Genomic DNA, 24,385 nt, shown 5'->3' on the forward strand with positions numbered 1-24,385 from the left:
TGTGAGCAAGGTCCTCCCCTCCCCTACAGGGGCCGGTGTGTGTCCCTGGCGTAACGCGTCTGGAGTTGTGTACCTAGGTTGTGCAAGGGCAAGGTGCCGGGCAGGGCAGCGGGGGAGGGAGGGGCTGGTGGAGCACTTCGTGCCCGAACACACACACACATCGCGCGCGCCCCAGGGCTTGGTTCCCAGGCCCCCGCCGCGGGAGGTGGGAGGGAGGGATGTCCCGAGGGGAGGGCCCCAGAGTCACTTTTCTTCGGAAAATATGCCGGTCTGGCCCCCAGCCCAGGCCTGAGTCACCAGGCCTCGCTGCATTGAGTCACGGACTCCACCCCGCCCCTGAGAGCACGGAAGGGGGCCTCCCCCCACCCCAAATCCAGCCTAGGTCTCTCCTTCCCTGGGGAAGGACGGGCGATCCCTGTCCCAAGCCAGCCAGCCTGCCACTTGGGAAGAAGCCTTGGTTTTATTCGCTCTTTGGGGACACTGTTCCGTTCAGATGCCCCTCCCAGCCACGGGGTGGGGGACAATATTGGGCGTGGGAATCCCAGCGAGCATCCTGAAGGGGGCGTCGCCTCCATGTATTTTGCTCTTCACCGTCTGTTCCATGGGGTCCCCTGCCAGGGTCAAGAACTAATACGTGGTGAAGACAGCAAACAGCGTCGGGGTCCCTTTAGGAGTGGGGAGAGGGCTGTAGCACCAAGAAGCCCCCTCCGTCGCCCACAACATCCCTGAAAAGTAGACTAAAATAAAGCCCCGGGGCCTTTCTATCTAGTAGGCGCTCCACTTAAATATGGAATGGCGGGGTGGCGTGGAGGGGGGCAGATAGGCGGTGGCCCAGCAATCCGTAAGTCCAGACCACCAGCTGTGCGAAGTTTCCAGGGGGCCAGGAGCCCCAAACACGTGGGTGGAGGACGGAAATACCTCCAACGGGGTACAGCTGGGATGGAAGGGGCTTTTCTGCCTGCTGTAGGATCCTTTTTAAAGAAATGGGTGTGAAGCCGGGCGCAGTGGCTCATGTCTGTAATCCCAGCACTTTGGGAGGTTGAGGCGGATGCATTACCTGAGGTCAGGAGTTCGAGACCAGCCTGGCCAACATGGCGAAACCCCGTCTCTACTAAACATACAAAAATTAGCCAGGGTGGTGACTCGTGCCTGCAGTCCCAGCTACTTGGGAGGCTGAGGCACAAGAATGACTTGAACCCAGGAGGAGGAGGTTGCAGTGAGCTGAGATCTCACCACTGCACTCCAGCCTGGGTAACAGAGTAACACTCCGTCTCAAAAATAAAAATAAAAAATAATAAACATAAAGAAATGGGTGTGGGCTGGGCACAGTGGCTCTATGTCTGTAATCCCAGCACTTTGAAAGGTCAAGGAGGGCGGATAACCTGAGGTCAGGAGTTCAAGACCAGCCTGGCCAACATGATGAAACCCCATCTCTACTGAAAAAAAAACAAAACAGCAAACACTTGTAATCCCAGCTACTTGGGAGGCTGAGGCAGGAGAACTGCTTGAACCCAAAAGGCAGAGGTTGCAGTGAGCCAAGATCGCAGCACTGCACTCCAGCCTGGGCGACAGTTCGAGACTCCCTCTCAAAAAAAAAAAACATAGAAAAGAAATGGGTGTGGACAGAATTGGGGGCTTTCCCCAAGCAAGGGGAGGGGCTTCGGAGAGGCCCATCTGAGGAAACAGGAGGCTGTGTCTCCCCTGTGAGCCCCCGCCATGGTCCCGAGACCTGAGGATGTGATGGAATGGGTTGGGCTTCTTGCCTGGCTGGGCAGGAGGAAGTGGAGCAGAAAGGGGTCTGTTTGTCTGTTAGTCATTTCAACCACAGGGCTGCTTCCCCACGGGAGGGGCCAGGGTCCTGCTAGGAATGAGTGTGTGTTTGCGTGACCGTGTAGGTGCCCTCTCCTGGGAATGTCGGCTTCCACAGGGCACACATATTTGTCTATTTTGTTCTCTATGGTAATGCCCAGTGCGTAGAACAGGGCTGGGCACATAGTAGGTGCTCAATAAATATCTGAATGAATAACGGATGAATGGATGCCTGCGCGTGCTAGTGTCTGTGATGTGCCTAAGTGAACGTGAGGCTGGAGGTGTGAAGGGCAGACAGAGAAGTCTTGTCCCTCCCGTGGTCCCCTCTAAATGCTTCCACCGGGGTGCCTGGCGGTAGTGGGGAGGGAGACCCCCCGGTCCTTACAGCAGGGCAGGGAGGGCAGGGAGGGCATGTGTGAGCCAGGGCAGGGGTGTGCGTGCGGCCGACTGGAGCTGGGGAGCCACAGCGGGGCCATGGGGGTGTGCACCGGCTCACTCAGCAGAGCCTTTGTGGCGCCGCTTGGAGGGTGGCACCAGGCGACGGGGCAGGTTGGTGGGCAGCCCGTGGCCCTCCAGCTTGGCCTCGATAAGGTGGCTGGCCAGCGCGAACTCCTCGTCATCCAGCATGCCGTCGCGGTCGACGTCGCTCAGCTTCCAGATGCGCCCCAGCACCGAGTTGGGGAGCTTGGTCCCCACCATCCAGGTCTTGGCCTTGGAGCCGCTCAGCTTGCCGTCGGCGGGCGCCAGGTTGTAGAAGATCTCGTCGTACTTGGACTTGTCCTTGGTGACCACCCACTCGGCCTCGTCGTCCGAGCCCTCCTCGCCGTCCTCCATGGCCTCGTCGGGCCCCCGCTCCACGAACGGGCCCATGTGGGTGCCCTCGAAAGCGCCCCCCTGCACGCCCACCTCCGTGCTCTCCAGCTCCTCCTGCCGCAGCAGGGGCATCAGCTTGGCAATGTCGTGTGTCAGCATCTCATCCAGCGCCTCCAGCAGCTTCGGCTTCAGCGAGTGAAACTTGGTGAAGTCGTGTGCCATCAGCAGCTCCTGTGGTGGGGGACAGGGGCACCCAGAATTCAGGCAGTACCCTCCCTGAGGCCCTCAAGCTGCAAGGTGGAACCAGGACACTGGGGAAGCTTGAGGGGCGCGGGCAGCTGTTGTGGGGTTTTTTTGTTGTTTGTTTCTTTTGAGACAGAGTCTTGCTTTGTCACCCAGGCTGGAGTGCACTGGTGTGATCTCGGCTCACTGCAACCTCCGCCTTCCAGGTTCAAGTGATTCTCCTGCCTCCGCCTCCCAAGTAGCTGGGATTACAGGCATGTACCACCATGCCCGGCTAATTTTGTATTTTTAGTAGAGATGGGGTTTATCCATGTTGGTCAGGCTGGTCTTGAACTCCTGACCTCAGGTGATCCAACCGCCTCAGCCTCCCAAAATGCTGGGATTACAGGCGTGAGCCACCACACCTGGCCTGATTTTTGTATTTTTAGTAGAGACGGGGATTCACCATGTTGGCCAGGCTGGTCTTGAACTCCTGACCTCAGGCAATTCGCACACCTCCCAAAGTGCTGGGATTACAAGCATGAGCCACCGTGGCCGGCCTGTTTTTTGTTTTGTTTCATTCTGTTTTTTTGACAGGGCCTCGCTCTGTCACCCAGGCTAGACTCTCCCAAGTAGCTGGGACCACAGGCATACACCACCATACCCAGCTAAGCGTTTAGTTATTTGTAGAGACAGGGTCTTGCTATGTTGCCCAGGCTGGTCTCAAACTCCTGGGCTCAAGCGATCCTCCCACCTTGGCCTCCCAAAGTGCTGGGACTGCAGGTGAGCCACTGCCCCGGCCAGCGTAGCAGATCTTTACTGACACATGCAGAAGTATTGGAATATCTAACAACCTGTTCTGCTCCGGCATCCACCACTGAGAAGACACGTGGGCAACAAGGTCCCAGAGGCTTTCTCCTGCACCCCAGAATTACTGAAGGGTGGGGAGGCTGGGGCCCCTCTGATGAGTGAGAGCAGTAGCCCTTTGCCGGCTGGCAGAGAAAGGTTTCAATATTTTCGCATCAGATATGACCTTCTCAGAGCATCCCCACCGGCCGAGGACCCTAACTGCCCTCTACCCAACTCCAGCTGCCCAGCCAGCATGCCCAACAGCGAAAGTTAGACTCAGCACGTGTTAGTGGCTCACACCTGTAATTCCAGCACTTTGGGAGGCTGAGGTGGGAGAATCGCTTGAGCCCAGGAGTGCAAGAGCAGCCTGGGCAACATGGTAAAACCCTATTTCTTTTCCTTTTTTTTTTTTTTTTTTGAGACTAGTCTCTCTCTGTTGCCCAGGCTGGAGTGCAATGGCATGATCTCAGCTCACTGCAACCTCCGTCTCCAGGGTTCAAGCAATTCTGCTGCCTTAGCCTCCCGAGTAGCTGGGATTACAGGCACCCACCACCACGCCAAGCTAATTTTCATATTTTTAGTAGAGATGGGGTTTCACCATGTTGGCCAAGCTGGTCTCGAACTCCTGACCTCAGAATATCCGCCCACCTCAGCTTCCCAAAGTGCTGTGATTACAGACATGAGCCATTACGCCCAGCCTCAAAACTCTATTTCTAAATTAAAAAAATTTTTTTTTTAATTAGCCAGGCATAGTGGTGCACACCTGCAGTCCCAACTACTTTGGGAAGCTGAGGCAGGAGAATCACTTGAACCTCGGGAGGTGGAGGTTGCAGTGAGCCAAGATAGCACCTCTGCACTCCAGCCTGGGTGACAGGGCAAGACTTTGTCTCAAAAAAAAAAAAGGCAGGGAGAGGGGAGTAAAAAGGCAGGTTAAGAAAGCTCAGTTCCTGCCACTGCGCTACCGTACCACGCAGGAAGCGCTGAGTGCTGGCTGCCAGGTTTGGAGCTGAGGTTTGGAATGATCAGGTTATCAGGGCTTCCTGGGACCACCCCCTCCCCACAGAGAGGTTGCTCACTGCAACCTCCGCCTCCCAGGTTCAAGCGATTCTCCCTGCCTCAGTCTTGAGAGTAGCTGAGATTATAGGTACCCGCCACCACGCCCGGCTAATTTTGCATTTTTAGTAGAGATGGGGTTTCACCATGTTGGCCAGGCTGGTTTCGAACTCCTGACCTCAGGTGATCCTCCTATCTCAGCCTCCCAAAGTGCTGGGATAATAGGAGTGAGCCACTGCATCTGGCCTGTATTTTATTTATTTTAACTAATGTAAATAAGCCCACGTGGCTAATGGCTGCGTATTGAACGGGCGAGCAGTAGAAGCTGCACGTGTAACCTGTGCTTGCTTCAGTGCACTTGGACTTCGTCATACCCTGGCTGCCAGGGAATCCAGGTTGCAACCTAGGAGCCCCACCCCTTTGGAGTCCTCATCAGCTGGCCTGTCTGCCTTGGCTCGGGAAATTCACATGGGGCTGCAAAAGGAATCCACCTTTTGCAGGCAACTTGGAGTTGCCCATGTGAGAAGCAGCATGACAGCAGGCCCACCCCTATAGCTGCTCTAGCACAAAGTGACTCTTGACCTCGGGCGATCTGCCTGCCTCAGCCTCCCACAGTGCTGGGATTACAGGCATGAGCCACTGTGCTCAGCCGTATATATTTCAAATATTTACAAATATAAATATTTAAGTCTCTAAAAAATAAATAAATGAAAATAAACAGAAAGTGTTCTTAAAGAGACTGTACACTTTCTGGGCCGGGCGCAGTGGCTCACGCCTGTAATCCCGGCACTTTTGAGAGGCCAAGGTGGGCAGATTAGTAGGTCAGGAGTTCGAGACCAGCCTGGCCAACATGGTGAAATCCTGTCTCTACTAAAAATACAAAAATTAGCTGGATGTGGTGGTGCTCACCTGTAATCCCAGCTACTCGGGAGGCTGAGGCGGGGGAATAGCTTGAACCCGGGCAGGGGAGGCTGCAGTGAGCCGAGATCGTGCCACTGCACTCTAGACTGAGTGACAGAGTGAGACTTTGTCTCAAAAAAAAGAGAAACTGTACATTTTCTTCCCCTTCCCAACTTCTTGCTGGCTGGAATGCAGACACAATGGCTGGAGCATTAACAGCCCTTTTGTACCATGAGATTCCTTGAGCCTGGAGGCAGGCATGGAAGACAAATAAGACAGAAGGGGACTCGATCCCTGGCTCTGTAAAGCACCAAAACAGTCCTGGACCACTTCTGGGACTTTTATGGAGGAAAGAAAGAAAAAAGCCTCCATCTTAATTTAGCCACTGTTATTTTGGGTTTTCTCTTCACTCCCCTAGCCTGACTCATAAAACCATGCTCCCACGGCACTATTTGAGGGAGGTGCTTTCCAGAACCTGCCATCCATCCCTCCGGCTTTTGAGGTCCCATCTCAGAGCCTCCAGAAGCCAACCTTCTCATCACCGCCCCCCACTACCCGCTCCAGGGCAGCTTCCCACCTGCATTTTCTGGCAATCAGGAAAGTCCCCAGGGGAGATGTGATGCTCCAGCTGAATCTTAGCAAAGATGACGGGCAGTTTGAGGATCAGCTGCTTCTTCTTGTTCTCCTTCCCAAACACAGAGGGCATCTCCTTCTTCAGGTAGCTGATGATATAAGCGTGAACCTGTGGGAAGAGTGCCCACCTGAGCCTGCGTCAAGGTCCTCCCGGGGGGTGCTTGTTAAAACACAGGTTGCCTGGGCTGGGTGCGGTGGCTCACGCCTGTAATCCCAGCACTTTGGGAGGCCGAGGCTGGTGGATCACAAGGTCAGGAGTTCAAGACCAGCCTGGCCAGCATGGTGAAACCCTGTCTCTATTATAAATGCAAAAAATTAGCTGGCTGTGGTGGTGTGCGCCTGTACTCCTTGCCACTCAGGAGGCTGAGGCAGGAGAACCGCTTGGACCTGGAGACAGAGGTTGCAGTGAGCCAAGATCATGGCACCACTGCACTCCAGCCTGGTGACAGAGCGAGACTCTATCTCAAAAACAAAAACAAAAACCACAGGTTGCCGGCCCCACTCCCAGAGATTCCAATTCACTTGCTTTGGGCTAGGGCGTGAGAATTTGAATTTCTTTTCTTTTCTTTTTATCTTTTGAGCTGGAGTCTCACTCTGTAGCCTAGGCTGGAGTGCAGTGGCGCAATCTCAGCTCGCTGCAACCTCCAGCTCCCAGGTTCAAGCAGTTCTCCTGCCTCAGCCTCCCAAGTAGTGGGGATTAACAGGTGTGCGCCACCACACCGGCTAATTTTTTTAGAGACCGGGTTGGTTTCTCCATGTTGGCCAGGCTGAACTCCTAACCTCAGCTGATCCACCCGCCGTGGCCTCCCAAAGTGTTGGGATTTCAGGCGGGAGCCACAGTGCCCAGCTCTAGAAATCATTCTTGATTTGATTTTTGATTCTTCCTCCTGTTGACCAGCCACATCCAACCTATCAATGAGTCCCTTTTGCCTCCTCCTTTATCTCTCCCTTACTTTTCTTTCCTTTTTCTGAGACAGGGTCTTGCTCTGTCACCCAGGCTGGAGTGCAGTGGTGCAAATAATGACTTGATTTATTGCCCTTCTCTATTTATTAACCTTCTCTACTCAAGAGGCTGAGATGGGAGGATCACGGAAGCCGGGGAGGTCAAGGCTGCAGTGAGCCATGATCGCACCACTGCACTCCAGCCTGGGTGACAGAGCAAGACCTTGTCTCAAAAAATTAGAAAGAGGAAAAAAAAAAAGAGCCCCAGAAGGGCTGGAAACTTGTCTGTTCCCTCCATCTCCGGCACTGGTACAATGTGTACAGAAAGCACTCAAGAAATATTTGTGGAATAAACCAATGAACTCGGGAACCTTAGAGACACAATCTTTTTTTTTTTTTTAAAGACAGAGTTTTACTCTTGTTGCCCAGGCTGGAGTGCAACAGAGCAATCTCGGCTCACTGCAACCTCTGCCTCCCAGGTTCAATTGATTCTCCTGCCTCAGCCTCCCATGTAGCTGGGATTACAGGCATGAGCTACCTTGCCCAGCCTATTTATTCATTTTTTTAGAGACAGAGTCTCACTCTGTCACCCAGGCTAGAGTGCAGTGGCGACATCATAGCTCACTACAGTCTAAACTCCTGGGCTCAAGTGATCCTCCCTCAGCTCCCACGATTAGATGGGATTATAGGTGTGCACCACCATGCCCCGCTAATTTTTTAAAAACTTTTGTAGAGACAAGGTCTTGCTATGCTACCCAGGCTGGTATTGAACTCCTGCCCTCAAGTGATCCTTCCACCTTGGCCTCCCAAAGTGCTGCGATTACAGGCATGAGCAATATTTAATTTTTGAGCTTCCTATAAAATATAGACATACCAATATTCATTATTCTGACCTATTTGTTTATTTTGCAATAATTTATAGGATTGTGGGCCAGGCACGGTGGCTCAGGCCTGTAATCCCAGCACTTTGGGAAGCAAAGGTGGGTGGATCACCTGAGGTCAGGAGTTGGAGACCAGCCTGGCCAACATGGTGAAACCCCATCTCTACTAAAAATACAAAAATTAGCTGGGCGTGGTGGTGCACGCCTGCAATCCCAGCTACTCAAGAGGCTGAGGCAGGAGGATCGCTTGAACTCGGGAGGCGGAGGTTGCAGTGAGCTGAGATCACACCACTGCACTCCAGCCTGGGCGACAGAGCAACACTCCATCTCAAAAAAAAAAAAAAAAAAAAAAAAAATTCTTTTAAAGAATCACAGATTTAGAATACTGAGAATGCTGGTGGCCCCTGGCTGGTTCGAAATCCTCATCTCTTCCACCGTCCACCACCGCCCTGTCTCCAGCCCCGCTGGGCTCTCAGCTCGAACACATCAAGCACATGGCTGCCCCAGGGCCTTTGCACATGCTGTTCTCGCCGCATGCGCTGCTCTTCCACCCAATCGCCACTTGGCTCACCCCTTCCTCTCCTTCAGACCACCCTAAAATAGTCCCTTGCCAGCCCCCCTTTCCTCTGCTTCATTTTTCTTTGTAACCATTGATTTGCCCAATGTCTGCTTCCCCCCTAAGAAGTAATTCTACGAGAAAAGGGATTTATCTTTGTTCCCTGCTGTAGCTCGAATCTAGTACAATGCTGCATGCGCTTGGCCACTGCTGAATCAATGTCTTTCGGCCACTGCGGGGAGTCTGGTCTGACGGTTCAGGGCATCTTGGCCTCTTTAGAATCTGACCCTTCCAAGATCTTGGCCTTGGCGTCATAAAATCGCCCCTTCTAGCAGCTATCACTTCAACCGAAAAACCTAGAGCCAGAGGATTCGTCCACACCCTCCATCGTACAGACAGGGAAACTGAGGCACTGGGAGGAGGGCGATTACCTCCTCCCAGAGAGTCCCAGAGGGCCTGGTGGCTTTGAAGGAGAGCACGAGGGGAAGTTAACAGTGGGGCTATTGTTGGTGGCGACCAAGTGTGGCAGACTCATACGTGAGGAGCAGAGGTGGGGGGAGGGCCAGTGGGCCTTGGTCACAGCCAACCCTGAATGCCAGGCTCCTGTGTCCTGAGCGGCACTGGGGAGCCACGGATGAACCTGCAGGAAGAGGGGGAGGAAGTGCCTATGGGTCTGAAGGACCAATCACGGCAAGGGTGTGGCCGGGCTGGGGGCGGGACCTGCCAGAGCGGGCCAATGGGGCCAGGGGGCAGGGCCGAGGGGCGGCTCCATGGGGACCAGAGGCGGGGATGCGGGAGGGCGCTGATGGCTTTTCCAGAGAGGAAGCAGGGGAAGGTGCCAGGAAGAGATAAGGTGGGAGGGCGGCCTGGGCCGGGGCTGGGTCCCTGACACCGGGGTTTGTCTGGGTTTCCGGAGCCGCCTCCAGCCTGGCGGGGGCACCAGGTGTCTGGCCCAGCCCCGCCCCTCTGTCCCTGGGCCCTGGGCTCCAGATCCCCACAAGGGACCCGCAGGAACGAACCCGGGGAAATCTGAGCCAGACCAGGAGGAAGGCAGGGAGAGGGTCGGGGGAGAGATGGAGAGACAGGAGGAGACAGAGAGGGTGAGAAAGAGAAGGAAGGGGAGTTAGAATAAAAGAGAAGGTAAAAATGGAGAAGAAAGAGACTGAGAGAGAGGTAGAAAGAGGACTGACAGAAAGAGACCGACACTCCAGAGCCGCGTGGGCGGAGGAGCGCAAGGTGAATTCCAGGAGTTGCAGCCCCGTCCACACTGGGCCGCTCCCTTTGAAGGAGGATTCCTGGGGTGGGGCGGGGACACTGACTCACCCACTCTCCCTGCTCCTTAAACCAACACCTCAGGCTCCTCCACCCCCTAGAACCTTCTGGGCCTCCCTGCCTGCCCAGCTTCCTGCCCTGCCTCCACCCTGGCAGCCTCCCCTGTGAATGTTCTATTCGGCTCCAAAATCGTTCTGGAACCGGCCCTCTCCTTTCCCCTCTCCCTCCCCAAGGCCTGTCCTGATCCAGGAACCTCCAGCCTTTTCCCTGGTCAGGAGTCCCCTAAACTCACCTGCCTTGAATCCACCCTCCAAAAGTTAGCTTGAGTCTAATTGTCTCCTTTTCCTGCTCCAAACCCTTCCGTGGCTCCCCAGTGCCCTTAAGACAAAGCACAGATTCCCCTACACAGCCCACACCACCTCCTGTGGTCTGATCTCAACCACATCCTCGGCCTCTAATTGAGTTCTGCACACTGTCTACACTGGGATCAACACTGATGTCTTCCCTCAGATGCCCTCTCCTCCAAAGAAGCCCTCTCTGACTCCCCCAGCTGCCCGGCCCCAGCTCTGAGCACACTGCGTCATCACTGTCTGGGGATGGATCTGTCTCCTCTCCAGGAGCCCCAGCCAGGACAGAGTCCTGGAACTGCCTTCATTATTAGGACTGGGAGCCTGAGCAGGACAGAGCTGGAACCACAGTGGTCACTGCTGTGTCCCTGAACCGCCCAACACCAGGCCAGGCATAGAGGAGATTTTGTTCAGTGCTACTGTTTGTTCAATGTCATTCATTCAATAAATATTTACAGAGCACCAATTCTGTTCCGGGCACTGGGGATAAATCAGTGAAAGAATTTCAAGAGCCCCGATTGGCAGGGCCAGGTAGCTCATGCCTGTAATCCCAGCACTGTGGGAGGCCGAGGCGGGCAGATCACCTGAGGTCAGGAGTTCGAGACCAGCCTGACCAACATGGTGAAACCCCATCTCTACTAAAAATACAAAAATTAGGCCAGATGCGGTGGCTCACGCCTGTAATCCCAGCACTCTGGGAGGCCGAGGCGGGAGGATCACCTGAGGTTGGGAGTTCAAGATTAGCCTGACCAACATGGTGAAACCCTGTCTTTAAAAAAAAAAAAAAAAAATTAGCCAGGCTGTGGTGGCGGGCACCTGTAATCCCAGCTACTCAGGAGGCTGAGTCAGGAGAATCGCTTGAACCTGGGAGGCAGAGGTCGAAGTGAGCCAAGATCATGCCACTGCACTCCAGCCTGGGTGACAGAGCGAGACTCCGTCTAAAAAAAAAAAAAGAAAGAAAAGAAAACAGCACAGCAATAGTATTGGGGTAAAGAAGGGCCCATGTGGGGGTTATATTCATTCAAAGGAGGCAGGGACAGCTTTCCTGCGAAGCAAGCATTTAAGTAGAGTCTTGAATGGGGTAAGGAGTGAGTGTGCCTTGGAGATGGCCAGGTGGGAGGGGGAAGAAGGCAGAAGAGGCTTCCAGGAGGAGGGACCAGCAAGCACACTGGCCCTGGGGCAGGACCGAGGCCACCAGTGTGAAGTGCAGGGGATGATGGGAAGGGAAGGCGAGATGAGGACAGAGACGGGAGTGAGGGAAGGGGACAGCCTGTGACCACAATCGCACGGGTGTCACGGGAGACGGGTGGTGTGAAGCGCCTAAGATGGAATAAATTCATCTTTTTTTTTTTTTTTTTTGAGACAGAGTCTTGTACTGTCACCTAGGCTGGAGTGCAGTGGCATGATCTCTGTTCACTGCAACCTCCCTTTCCCAGGTTCAAGCGAATCCCCTGCCTCAGCCTCCTGAATAGCTGGGATTCCAGGTGCCCACCACCACAACTGGCTAATTTTTGTATTTTTAGTAGAGACGGGGTTTCACCATGTTGGCCAAGATGGTCTCGATCTCCTGACCTCGTGATCTGCCTGCCTTGGCTTCCCAAAGTGCTGAGATTACAGGCGTGAGCCACCATGGCTGGCTTTTTTTTTTTTTTTTTTTTTTTTTAAATAGAGATGGGGTCTCATTATGTTGCCCAGGCTGGTCTCCAATGCCTGGGCTCCAGCAATCCTCCCACAGTGCTGGGATGACAGGCGTGAGGCACCATGCCCAGCCTCGGTTATCAGAACTTATTAGTTTGAGTGTCACTAAAGTTGGCATGCAGCCTCCCCTGCCCCCACTGCTAAATTTGACCAGCTTAAAAATAAATTAATTAATTAAAAAAAAATTTTTTTAAGATGGGGTTTCACCATATTGGTCAGGCTGGTCTCGAACTTCTGACCTCAGGTGATCCGCCCACCTCAGCCTCCCAAAGTGCTGGGATTACAGGCATGAACCATCACACCCAGCTCAATTAATAAAAATTTTAAAAAAGGTGGGCCCCAGGAGGGCTGAACCCTCGTCTGTTCCCTCCATCCCCAGTGCCAGCACCATGTGTACAGAAAGCATTCAGAAAATATTTGTGGGTGGGGCACAGTGGCTCAAGCCTGTAATCCCTGCACTTTGGGAGGCCAGGGCAGGAGGATCACCTGAGGTAGGGAGTTGGATCTCAGTCACCAGCCTGACCAACATGGTGGAACCCCATCTCTACTAAAAATACAAAATTAGCCAGTCATGGTGGTGTGTGCCTGTAATCCCAGCTACTCGGGATGCTGAGGCAGGAGAACGGCTCGAACCCCAGAGGTGGAGGTAGCAGTGAGCCAAGATCACACCATTGCACTCCAGCCTCGGCAACGAGAATGAAAGTCCGTCTCAAAAAAAGAAGAAGAAAAGAAATATTTGTGGAATAAACCAATGAACTTGGGAACCTTTGAGCCACAATCTTATAAATTATCAAAAAATAAACAAAGAAGGTAGAATAATGAGTATTGGTATGTTTATATTTTATAGGAATCTCAAAAATTCAATAGAGCTCATGCCTGTAATCCCAGCACTTTGGAAGGCCAAAGGGGGTTGGATCACTTGAGGGCAGGTGTTCAAGACCAGCCCGGGCAACATAGCAAGACCCCGTCTCTACAAAAAATAAAAAATTAGCTGGGTGTGGTGGCGTGTGCCTGTGGTCCCAGATACTTGGGGCAGGCTGAGGAGGGAGGATCCCTTGAGCACTGGAGTTCAAGGCTGTAGTGAGCTGTGATTGCATCATCGCACTCCAGCCAGGGCAACAGAGCAAGACCCCATCTTAAAAAAAAAAAAAAAAGGAAGAAGAGGGAAGGAAAGAGGATGGAAGGAAGGAGGAAGGGAGGAGGGCAGAAGGGAGAGAGGAATGGAGGAAGGAAGGAGGAGAAGGAGCAAGAGGAAGTAGGAGAAGAAAGAAGGAGAGAAGGAGGAGGAGGAAGAAGAAGAAGAAAAAAGAAGAGAAGAAATATCAGAACAGAGCAGCCAGGGAGACAGGGACGTGACAGAAATGGAAAGGGGAGGAATGAGCCTGCATGCACTTTCCCCTCCCCGCTCCACTCCGGCCAGAATGACCCAACTTCAAGAAAACTGATCTGGGCACTGGTAAGTCCGGGACTCGCAGCACTGGTAGGGGAGGACCGAGGAAAGGCAGGGGCCGCCCCTGCGCCCTCCTCCCAGAATGCGCGCCCAGCCCCCGGGACAACTCACCCGCACCAGCCGGGCCCTCTTGACCAGGTCGTTGAGCTTGCGCAAGGCGGCGTGCCGGGGCAGGCCCTGGATGTCGCGGAAGAGGTCCTGCTCCTCCAGCTCGAAGAGGCGCCGGTTGTCGGGCACGAGGAGGGGCTGGGACCAGAAGGAGCCGATGTAGACGCGCAGCACCTCGGGCGTGCCCACCACCTTGCCCAGCGCCCACATGAGCGCGCCGTAGACGCGCATCAGCTGCTGCGTCTCCACCATGTCGGCCTTGTTAAGCACCACGCGGATCTTGTCCTCGTGGCCCCGCAGCGCGCCGATGGCCTCGGAGAACTCGTCGGAGATCTCCAGCTTGTGCGCGTCGAAGAGCAGGATGATGAGGTCCACGCGCTCCGCGAACCAGCGCAGCACGGCCGGGAAGTCGTAGCCTGGCGAGGGAGTGGGAAGACAGGGGCGCAAGCGGCAGAAGTCAGACCCCCACCCCCCAGCCATTCTCTTGCATATTGGACTGTAAAGATGTTCACGTAGTTGGCTGTTCAAATCCTGTCTGGGCAAAAGAGCCAACGCCCTCAGTGGGGACCTCTGCTCTGGCTTCCCAGGCCCCAGAATCTCCTCCCTCACTCTGGCCCCAGCCCCTCGAGCCATCTGGTCAAGAGATTGAGACCATCCTGGCCAACATGGTGAAACCCTGTCTCTACTAAAAATACAAAAATTAGCCGGGTGTGGTGGCACACACCTGTAGTCCCAGCTACTCAGGAGGCTGAGGCAGGAGAATCACTTGAACCTGGGAGGCGGAGGTTGCAATGAGCCGAGATCACGCCACTGCACTCCAGCCTGGCAACAGAGTGAGACTTCATCTTAAAAAAAAAAAAAAAAAAGCAAAGGTGGGGTGACTGCCCCCTGTAGCCAGATGGTCTCAATCTCTTGACCTTTGTGATCTTCCAGCCTCGGCCTCCCAAAGTGCTGGGATTACAGGTGTAAGCCACCGTGCCCTGTCCATCCTCCTTTTCTTTTGCTGGGGAGGAAGGGCCAGGTCACTGGAGGGACGGCAGCTGGATCCCCTCTCCCTCCCAGTGTCTCCGCGAACACACACACTGGCCCAGATTGGGAAAGTGTGTCTCATGGGGCGGGGAGGGAAGGAGGGACAGGGGTTGAGTCAGTGTGGGATGGGAGACGTGGCAGGAAGGGTCCACGAGGGCACTCGCCCAAGAAAAACAGGCATCACTGGCACTTTCATAGCACCTACTGTGTGCACACATACCTTTCTAAGTGCTTTGTATGTTTTTTAACTAATTTAACCCTTAGGACAACTGTGAGGCTAACAGTGTTATCATTCCCATTGTGGTTTTTGTTTTTTGAGACAGAGTCTCACTCTGTTGCCCAGGCTGGAGTGCGGTGGCACAATCTCAACTCACTGCAACCTCTGCCTCCCAGGTTCAAGTGATTCTCCTGCCTCAGCCTCCTGAGTAGTTGGGACTACAGGTATGTGCCACCATGCCAGGCTAATTTTTGTATTTTTAGTAGAGACAGGGTTTCACCATGTTGGCCAGGCTGGTCTCGAACTCCTGACCTCAGATGATCTGCCCACCTCAGCCAAAGTGCTGGGATTACAGGCATGAGCCACCGCGCCCGGCCTGTATGTTTTCTCATTTTGCAGATAAGAAAACTGAGGCAAAGAGAAGTTAAGTGGCTTGCCCAAGGTCCCACAGTTTAAAAGTAGCAGAAAATAAATAAATAAAAGTAGCAGAGCCCAGATTGGAGAGATTTACTATGCGACAATCACACACGTGTTCACAGATCTTACATGAAGAGGCAGCCTCACACATGAGCTCACATGCACACACACACAGTAGCACACACTCGGTTACAAATATAGCCAATTACTACAAGACTCAGGCTCCCAGACACACCCATGTTCACAATCTGGGACCTGCACAGATGTGTGCAAAAACACACACACCCAGCGGCATGTACACAATTAGAAGTCACACACCCTCAGAGCCACGATGATGCATATCCACTGCTATGATTGTATCTCGGGACACAGCTGTGTGCTCCTGTGTGGCGTTGTGTATGTGAGAATGTGTGTATACAGGAGTGTATCTTTTGTGTAACTGTGTGTGGTTGTGTCTGTGTGGGTTCCTTTGGGTCTGGGAGGGCATGGGAGGCTATATGTGTGTGGTTGTGTCTGTGTGGGTGTGAACTGTGCTCTGTGACTGTTCATGCGGTGTCTGTGACTGTGTGTGCATCTCACAGTATCTTTGTGATTGTGTGACCACAAACATCTGTGAGTGTGTCCAATGAGCACACAGTATCCCAAGATACAATCACAGGTAGTCACATACAGTCCAACAAAATCCCCGCAGCCTGTCCCACCCTGCGCAGCCACACAAAGTCACACACGGCCCAGACACACATATATGTCCAGACCATCTCACACACAGGCACGCAGCCACACAAAGTCACACACGGCCCAGACACACATATATGTCCAGACCATCTCACACACAGGCACACCCACAGTGATACACACTAAATTATCCACATAGGCAAAAGATGCCTTTTATGTCTTTCTCTCTCTGTCTCTCTCTCTCACACACACACACACAGAATCAGTTGCATACAATTACACAAAATCTCTCATAGTCCTACACAGCCCATCAGAGTCACACAAAGTCATCCAGCAGGCCAGGTGTGGTGGCTCACACCTGTAATCCCAGTGCTTTTGGGAGGCCAAGGCAGGAGGATCACCTGAGGTCAGGAGTTCGAGACCAGCCTGGCCAACATGATGAAACCTCGTCTCTACTAAAAAAAAACAAAAAACAAAACAAAAATTAGCTGGGCATGGTGCCTGTAGTCCCAGCTACTCAGGAGCCTGAGGCAGAAGAATCACTTGAACTCAGGAGGCGGAGGTCGCAGTGAGCCGAGATCGCGCCCCTGCACCCCAGCCTGGGCAACAGAGGGAGGCTGCCGCAAAAACAAACAGAACAAAGTCATCCAGCCACAGTTACAGGCACACGCACGCACGCACACGCATGCACACACACACACAGAGGCATGTACACAATTTGAAGTCACACAACCTCAGAGCCATGGCCCCGATGAGGCACGTCCACCGCTACACGCAAACACGGGGAACCACCACACCCAGCTGTACACTCACAATGACACACTTTCCCAAGATGTGTAGCAAGTCACACACACACACACCAACAGATGAACACTCTCTCCTCCTCTTCCTCTGCCCTCAAGGCCAGGGAAGGAGACCCCGTTCCCCACTCCCCACGCCCCCACCACCGCCCCCTGCCCGCACCCCTGCCCTGGCCGAGAGAGCCTCCGTCCGTCCTGCTGTCCCAGGCCCAGGCCCTGCGGTGGGAGCCCCAGGAATTCCAGCCCTTGGCAGGCAGCGCGTCCTCCCAATGGTTTCTGCAGCTGCCTCCTGCCTTTCTCCCATGGGGCCTCTGGACGGCGGCCAGGGACACGCTCACCCCCGGCGCCCCCGCCGCACCCCAGGCCCAGCCTCCTTGCTGGGGCCTCCCATCCCCTCTGCCCCGCATGGCCGCCTCCTTTGCCCCAGTTCCGGGCCTCCAAGGCCGTGGGGGGTGGGAGACACAGATGCGGAGCTGGGCGGGGAGGGGTGGTGGGACTCCGCGCACCCGGAGGCCCCTGCTGGAATCCACCCCCTGCTCTCCTCGCACAGCTGTTTATAAATTCCAGGCCCGGCCTTGGCCCCCACCCAGATTCCCCTCCCATCCCCTTCTCAGCCCCATCTGTGGCCCAGACGCGGAGCCAGGAGGTCGCAGGGCCCAGCCTCCCCTGCCGGGGCGCTGCCTTGCCTCTGGGCCTGTGTCTCCCTGCACTGCTGCCTCATTGCCTCGGAATCCCTGTCCCTCTTCACCTCTCCCCATTCTAACCGACTGCCCAGACACGCCGCTCCTGCCCACTCCCACCACGTGGTCACCCACACACCTCCCCCACCCATCAGCGCCAGCCAGCACGGAGCAGTCACGGCTTCCACTAGCTCCTGGCAGCTGCCCCGCCAGCCAGGGCCAGAGGACACAGGCCCAGATCCCAGCGGAGACCCCACCCTCTTCCCTCAGACCCAGGAGTCCAGACCCCAGGCCCTCCTCCCTCAGACCCAGGAGTCCAGGCCCCAGCTCCTCCTCCCTCAGACCCAGGAGTCCAGGCCCCCAGCCCCTCCTCCCTCAGACCCAGGAGTCCAGGCCCCCAGCTCCTCCTCCCTCAGACCCAGGAGTCCAGGCCCCCAGCCCCTCCTCCCTCAGACCCAGGAGTCCAGACCCCAGGCCCTCCTCCCTCAGACCCAGGAGTCCAGGCCCCAGCCCCTCCTCCCTCAGACCCAGGAGTCCAGGCCCAGCCCCTCCTCCCTTAGACCCTGGGGTCCAGGCCCCCAGCCCCTCCTCCCTCAGACCCAGGAGTCCAGGCCCAGCCCCTCCTCCCTTAGACCCCGGCGTCCGGCCCCACTCACCTCGGCTCACCCTCTGCTTGGCACCCGACAGGATGCCTGGGGTGTCGATGATGCTGATGCTCTCCAGGACCTGGTTGGGGAGCTGGGCACACATGAACCTGGAGGCAGAGGCAGGGTTGGGGTCAGCGCAGGGAAGGACAGAAGGAGGGAAAGCATGAGGAGGGACTCGGGCCCTGCGGCAGAGCATCCTGTACAGGCAAAGAAAGACTGCAGACAGAGACGGGGAGACCGGGACTGTCTCAGAGCCATCACCAGCCATAACCTGTGTTCAGGGAGCACTTAATCTGTGCCAGGTGCTGTTCAATTTTTTTAATATATATATTTTTTAAGATGCAGTTTCGCTCTTGTCACCCAGGCTGGAGTGCAATGTTGCGATCTCGGCTCACTGCAACCTCCGCCTCCTAGGTTTAAGCGATTCTCCTGCCTCAGCCTCCTGAGTAGCTGGGATTATAGACACACACCACCATGCCCTGCTCATCTTTTGTATTCTTGGTGGAGACGGGTTTCACCATGTTGGCCAAGGTGACTGATCCCCATTTTGCAGATAAGGCTACAAGAGGGGCGAAGAGGTCAAGTCATTTGCCTGAGGCCGCCCAGCTGGCCGGGATTTGCCCCAGGCATGCTGACTTCACCAGCCTCAGCACTCCCCTGGAGAGGAAAGTGGAAAGGCTTGGGGAGAATTGGGTAGAGAGAAGGGAATCAGGGCTAAGAAGGAGGGAAACACCATCAGAGAGGGGACAGAGAAGGGGGACAGCAAGATGCACCCCCAGGACCGGGTGTGGCGGCTCACACCTGTAATCCCAGCACTTTGGGAGGCCAAGGAGGGTGGATCAGCTGAGGCCAGGAGTTTGAGAGGAAGGAAAGAAGGAAGGAAGGAAGGAAGGAGGGAGGGAGGGAGGGAGGGAGGGAGGGGAGGGAAAGGAAGGGAAGGAAGGATGGAGGGAAGGGAAGGGAGGGAAGGAGGAGGGAGGGAGAGACGGAAGGGAGGGAGGGAGGGGAGGGAAAGGAAGGGAAGGAAGGATGGAGGGAAGGGAAGGGAGGGAAGGAGGAGGGAGGGAGAGAAGGAAGGGAGGGAGGGAGGGAGGGGAGGGTAAGAAAGGGAAGGAAGGAGGGAGGGAAGGGGAGGGAAGGGGGAGGGAGGGAGAGAAGGAAGGGAGGGAGGGGAAGAGGTAGAGGGAGGGAGGGAGGGAAGGAGAAGGGAAGAGAAGGGAAGGGAAGGGAGGGAGGAAAGGGAGGGAGGGAGGGAGGGAGGGTGACGGGTGCGCCCTGGGCTCGTGGCTGGTGCACCTGTTGAGGAAGGTGTTTCCGAAGGGGTTGAGTTTGCGGAAGGGCTTGTCTGGGTCCACGACGAGAGCGTTGCCGGGCACGGTGCCCTCGGTGTCCCCGTGCATGACGGCCACGAAGCAGTCGGTGGTGGGCTCAGGCCCCACGCGGGAGCCGGGCACCTCCTGCTCCAGCAGGTACTGGATGAAGCTGGTCTTGCCTGTGCTGTACTGGCCGGCCACCAGCACCATGGGCTTGCCGTCGAAGTCTGCGTCCTCCAGTGCGGGCGAGTGGAAGGCCCCGAAGCGGTAGTGCTCCTCCAGCGGCAGCAGCTTCGAGCGGTACAGCTCCTTGAGGGCCGAGGTCACCGTGCGGATGGCCTCGGGCTGCTGGCCCCGGGCCCCGCCCCGCTTCAGCCAGCTGAACATGGTGGCTGCGCCTGCCCACGGGGTTCACGGAGAGCTGAGCAGGTGAAGAGCTGCCTGTGGGACGAGGGGAGGGCGTGAGCCTGGGCTGCCTGGGCAAGGAGGAGGAAAGGGGACTGGATGTGGAATGTCTGCGTGGCAGGACGGGTGGCGGAGGAGGAGGAGGAGCACAGATATTCGTGGTCACAAATGGCTGGTCACGGAGGATGAGGAAGACGGGAATTGGGCCGGGCGCGGTGGCTCATGCCTGCAATCCCAGTATCTTGGGAGGATGAGGCAGGAAGATTGCTTAAGGTCAGCAGTTCAAGACCAGCCTGGGTAAAATAGTGAGACCCCCCCCCCACCATCTCTACCAAAAAAATAATAATTAGCAGGGCATGGTGGTACATGCCTGTAGTCCCAGCACTTTGGGAGACTGAGGCAGGAGGATTGCTTGAGCTCAGGAGTTCAAGGCTGCAGTGAGGTATGATCACACCACTGCACTCCAGCCTGGGCTACAGAGCAAGACATCATCTCAAAAAAAAAAAAAAAAAAAAAAAAAGGCTGAGCACGGTGGCTCACATCTGTAATCCCAGCACTTTGGGAGGCCAAGGCAGGTGGATCACCTGAGGTCAGGAGTTTGAGACCAGCCTGACCAGTGAAACGCCGTCTCTACTAAAAATACAAAAAATTAGCCAGGCGTGGTGGCGCACACCTGTAGTCCCAGCTGCTTGGGAGGCTGAGGCAGGAGAATCGCTTGAACTCGGGAGGTGGAGGTTGCAGTGAGCCGAGATCCCGCCACTGCACTCGACAGAGTGAGACTCCGTCTCAAAAAAAAAAAAAGAGGGAGATGATAGTGAAGCAGCTAGGGGAAGAGAGAGACTGACGGTGATTTGGTCGGAGAAGGATGGTGGTGGTGGAAGACCAAGCGATGGACCAGGCGAGGGATGCAGAAGCTGCCGGAAGAAATGATTCCTTAATCCCTTCATTCATTTCTTCCTCCCTTCTCCCTTCCATCATCTGACACATGTTCACTGAAATCCCTCACTCCATGCTTCAGGCACCATGGACCCAGAAATGAGCCAGAAATCATCCCCCACCCACCCAGAGCCCCCAGTGAGGACAGAACACATGCCAGACATCCAGAAGTGGGCATGAGGAACTGACCACGGTGCCAATACAACTCAGGGCGGGGCTGACTTTTGAGCTGCTCCATGAAGAGCAGGCAAGACAAGGGGATTTAAGCAGAGAGGATGGGGCCGGGCGCGGTGGCTCACGCCTGTAATCCCAGCACTTTGGGAGGCTGAGGCAGGCGGATTACCTGAGGTCGGGAGTTAGAGACCAGCCTGGGCAACATGGTAAAACCCTGTCTCTATTAAAAAAAAAAAAGAAAAGAAAAGAAAAAAGAAAGCAGAGAGGATGGTGCATGCAAAGGCCTGGGGGCATGAGAGGGCCCGATATGTTGGGAGCCATGAAACATCTGGGTGGGTGGCCAGACACAGGGACACAAAGAGGAGGGGTGAGAAATGGCGCTGAGAAGGCTGCCTGGGTGCACCCAGGGCATGAGGGCCCTTGGGCATTAACAAGAAAAATAATGCAACGTTTACGACCACTGCATGCCAGGGGCTGTGCTAACTCACTTTACCTTCATAACCCCGTGAAGTCGGTCTGTTATCATCCCTGCTTTTCTAACAAGGCAAAGGAGGCTCAGGAAGACAGAAATAAACTACCCAAAATCACTTAGCTAGAAAACGCTCAGGCCAGGCGCAGGCGACTCATGCCTGTAATCTCAGCACTTTGGGAGGCCGAGGTGGACGGATCACGAGGTCAAGAGATCGAGACCAGCCTGGCCAACATGGTAAAACCCCGTCTCTACTAAAAATACAAAAATTAGCTGGGCATGGTGGTGGGCGCCTGTAGTCCCAGCTACTGGGAAGGCTGAGGCAGGAGGATGGTTTGAACCTAGGAGGCGGAGGTTGCAGTGAGCCGAAATCTCACCACTGCACTCCAGCCTGGCGACAGAAAAAAAAAAAAAATAGAAAAGAAGAAAAAAAAAGATGCTCAAGCTGGGCCTCAAACGCAGGCACCCTGACCTCAGAGCTTGCGGTCCTATCACAGGTCTGCAGATCTGAGTTGTGGAGGGAAACAATGACTAATGCAGGAACAGTCTCCAAGGCCGCGTTCTCTATCTTCCCTCCCTTACCTTTATTCACCGGAGGGTCTGTAGTGATGTCCCCTCTTTCATTCCTGATATCAGTCATATGTGTGTGTCTTTGCTTTTCTTTCTTTCCTTTTTTTCAAACATGATTGGTGTCTGTTTATGCTTATAATTTTAACGATCTTTTCAAAGAACCAACTTTTCATCAGATTGGAGTCTCTAAATACCATTCCCCACTAAAAGAACAGAGGACTCCTTAGAGAAATGGTGGGTTCCAGGGCTGGGGCAGGGAAGAACAAGTGAGCCTGGGTAAGACTTGAGGAAGGGCTCAGAGGCGGATAGGGGATGTTTCAGGGACAGAGGACCCAGCTTGCAGGGGCTCCCACTGGACCAAAATGGGGCAATTTGAGCATCAAAATAACTGTGAATCGAATATGCTAAAATCCATAAAATCATGGGACTTTTAAAAGGGGCGGTGACAGGGTGGGGGACATAGAAGGAGAAGGAGTCCGTGAAGGAGTCGCAGGAATGGAAAAGAGAGGCAGGATCTGGGATGTGGGCAGAGGGAGAGGGCTCTGGGCGGTGCCGCAGGCAGGATGGGCCCTGGAAGAGAGCTGGGGAGAATGCCTGGTGGTGGCTGAAGGCAGTGGCTGATGGAGTTGGAGGCAGGACAGGGGCTCTTGAGTGGCTGGAGGGACCAAGTTAACCGATAGGGATGAGGGCGTGAAGGGAGACCCCAGAGAGGATCTCCTCTAGCCAGGAGATAGGGAGGGGTGTTGCAGAGGGTGGGGAGGGGTGTTGGGGGGGTGGGGCGGGGCGTTGGGGGAAGTGGAGGAGACTGGGGCAGTGGGAGAGGCTACGAAAGACTGTAGGAAGAGTGGGGGGACTGGGGGAGTGGGGTACATGGTTACAGACGGCGGGGGCGGACTGGTGCAGGCTGGAAGGGACAGGGGAACACCTGGGGAGACCGTTAGAGACTCGGGACAGGGTGGCGGGGAGCAGGGATCATGCACGCAGAACCAGGGCAGGCTCGGGCGGGGGTCGGGAGGCCACAGCTGCGGTGCGGGGAGCACTCACCGACGGGGCGCGCTGGCGGCTGCAGCGGACTGGGCGGGCTGGGCGCGGGGGTCCCGCGGGGATCCGAGGCGCCCTTGGAGCGGCCTGTGCTCGCAGTCCCGTCCGGAGCCGTCTGAGCCGGGTGGGGCCCGGAGCGGAGAGAAAGGGAGGGAGGACGATAGGGAGGGGCGGGACGAGGCGCCCCCCCTCGTCCCGGTCCCCAAACGGGGCTCCCGGCCTCTGGTGCCCCCTGGTGGAGAGTGAGGAGGACGCCTTAGCGCGGCGGGCGAGAGCTCCAGCGTCCAGCCCGTGGTTCGAATTCCACCTCCACCTCTGGCGTTGGGCCGCTCACCAATCTGTCTCTCTTCTTAACACGGGAATCACAACAGCAGCACCAATAATAGTAACAATAATTTAGGTCGGGTGCCCTGGCTCACACCTGTAACACCAACACTTTGGAAGGCCTAGATGGGAAGACTGCTTGAGGCCAGGAGTCTGGGCAACATAGCAAGACCCCATGTCTATTAAAAATAAAAATAAATAATAAAATAATGTAGCCGGGCGCAAGGGAACACACCTGTAATCCCAACAACTCAGAAGGGTGAGGTGGGAGGATCGTTTGAACCCAGGAAGTCAGGGCTGCAGTGAGCTATGATTGTGCCACTGCACTCCAGCATGGGTGACAGAGCTGGAACTCACCTGTAAAAATATAATAGGGCCAGGCGCGGTGGCTCACACCTGCAATCCCAGCACTTTGGGAGGCCGAGGCCAGTGGACCACTTGAGGTCAGGAGTTTGAGACCAGCCTGGCCAACACGGTGAAACTCCATCTCTACTAAAAAAACAAAAATTAGGTGGGTGCAGTGGCGCACGTCCCTGTAATCCCAGCTACTAGGGAGGCTGAGGCAGGAGAATCACTTCAACCCGGGAGGCAGAGGTTGCAGTGAGCTGAGATCACACCACTGCACTCCAGCCTGGGTGACAGAATGAGACTCTGTCTTAAATAAATAAATATACGGCCGAGCGTGGTGGCTCACACCTGTAATCTCAGCACTTTAGGAGGCAGAGGCAGATGGATCACTTGAGGTCAGGAGTTCGATCTCTATTAAAAATACGAAAATCAGCCAGGTGTGGTGGTGGGCGCCTGTAATCCCAGCTACTCCGGAGGCTGAAGCAGGAGAATGGCTTGAACCCGGGTTGCAGTGAGCTGAGATCATGCCACTGCACTCCAGCCTGAGTGACAGAGCGAAACTCCATCTAAAAAAACAAACAAAAAAACCACCCCCATCCTAGATGACCCCCAGAAGCCTTTCTTTCTTGCAGTCAGCTTCTCACTGGCTGTGCTGCCAATTGCAATTTTGCAAGGTATTTTCCTACTTTATTTCATAAATCTGCTTTTTCTTTTTTTCTCACTCTGTTGCCCAGGCTGGAGTGCATGGTGCAATCTTGGCTCACTGCAACCTCTGCCTCCTGGGCTCAAGTGATTGTCCCAGCTCCC

General features: G+C 55.1%; 1 protein-coding gene across 1 annotated transcript; it reads right to left on the bottom strand.

The window, feature by feature from the left end:
• Positions 1-443: 443 nt before the first annotated feature.
• Positions 444-19,698, bottom strand: EHD2 (EH domain containing 2). Its single transcript, XM_012446621.2, has 5 exons — positions 19,295-19,698; positions 18,008-18,105; positions 13,537-13,949; positions 6,224-6,388; positions 444-2,853 (listed from the first exon to the last, which is right to left on the bottom strand). The coding sequence occupies exons 1-5, from the start codon at positions 19,696-19,698 to the stop codon at positions 2,302-2,304; spliced, it is 1,632 nt and encodes a 543-aa protein (XP_012302044.1). The 3' UTR covers positions 444-2,301.
• Positions 19,699-24,385: the final 4,687 nt, after the last annotated feature.

Source organism: Aotus nancymaae, unplaced genomic scaffold (genome assembly GCF_030222135.1).
Source record: "Aotus nancymaae isolate 86718 unplaced genomic scaffold, 86718_ANA_hifiasm-v0.15.2.pri h1tg000028l, whole genome shotgun sequence".
NCBI lineage: Eukaryota > Metazoa > Chordata > Mammalia > Primates > Aotidae > Aotus > Aotus nancymaae.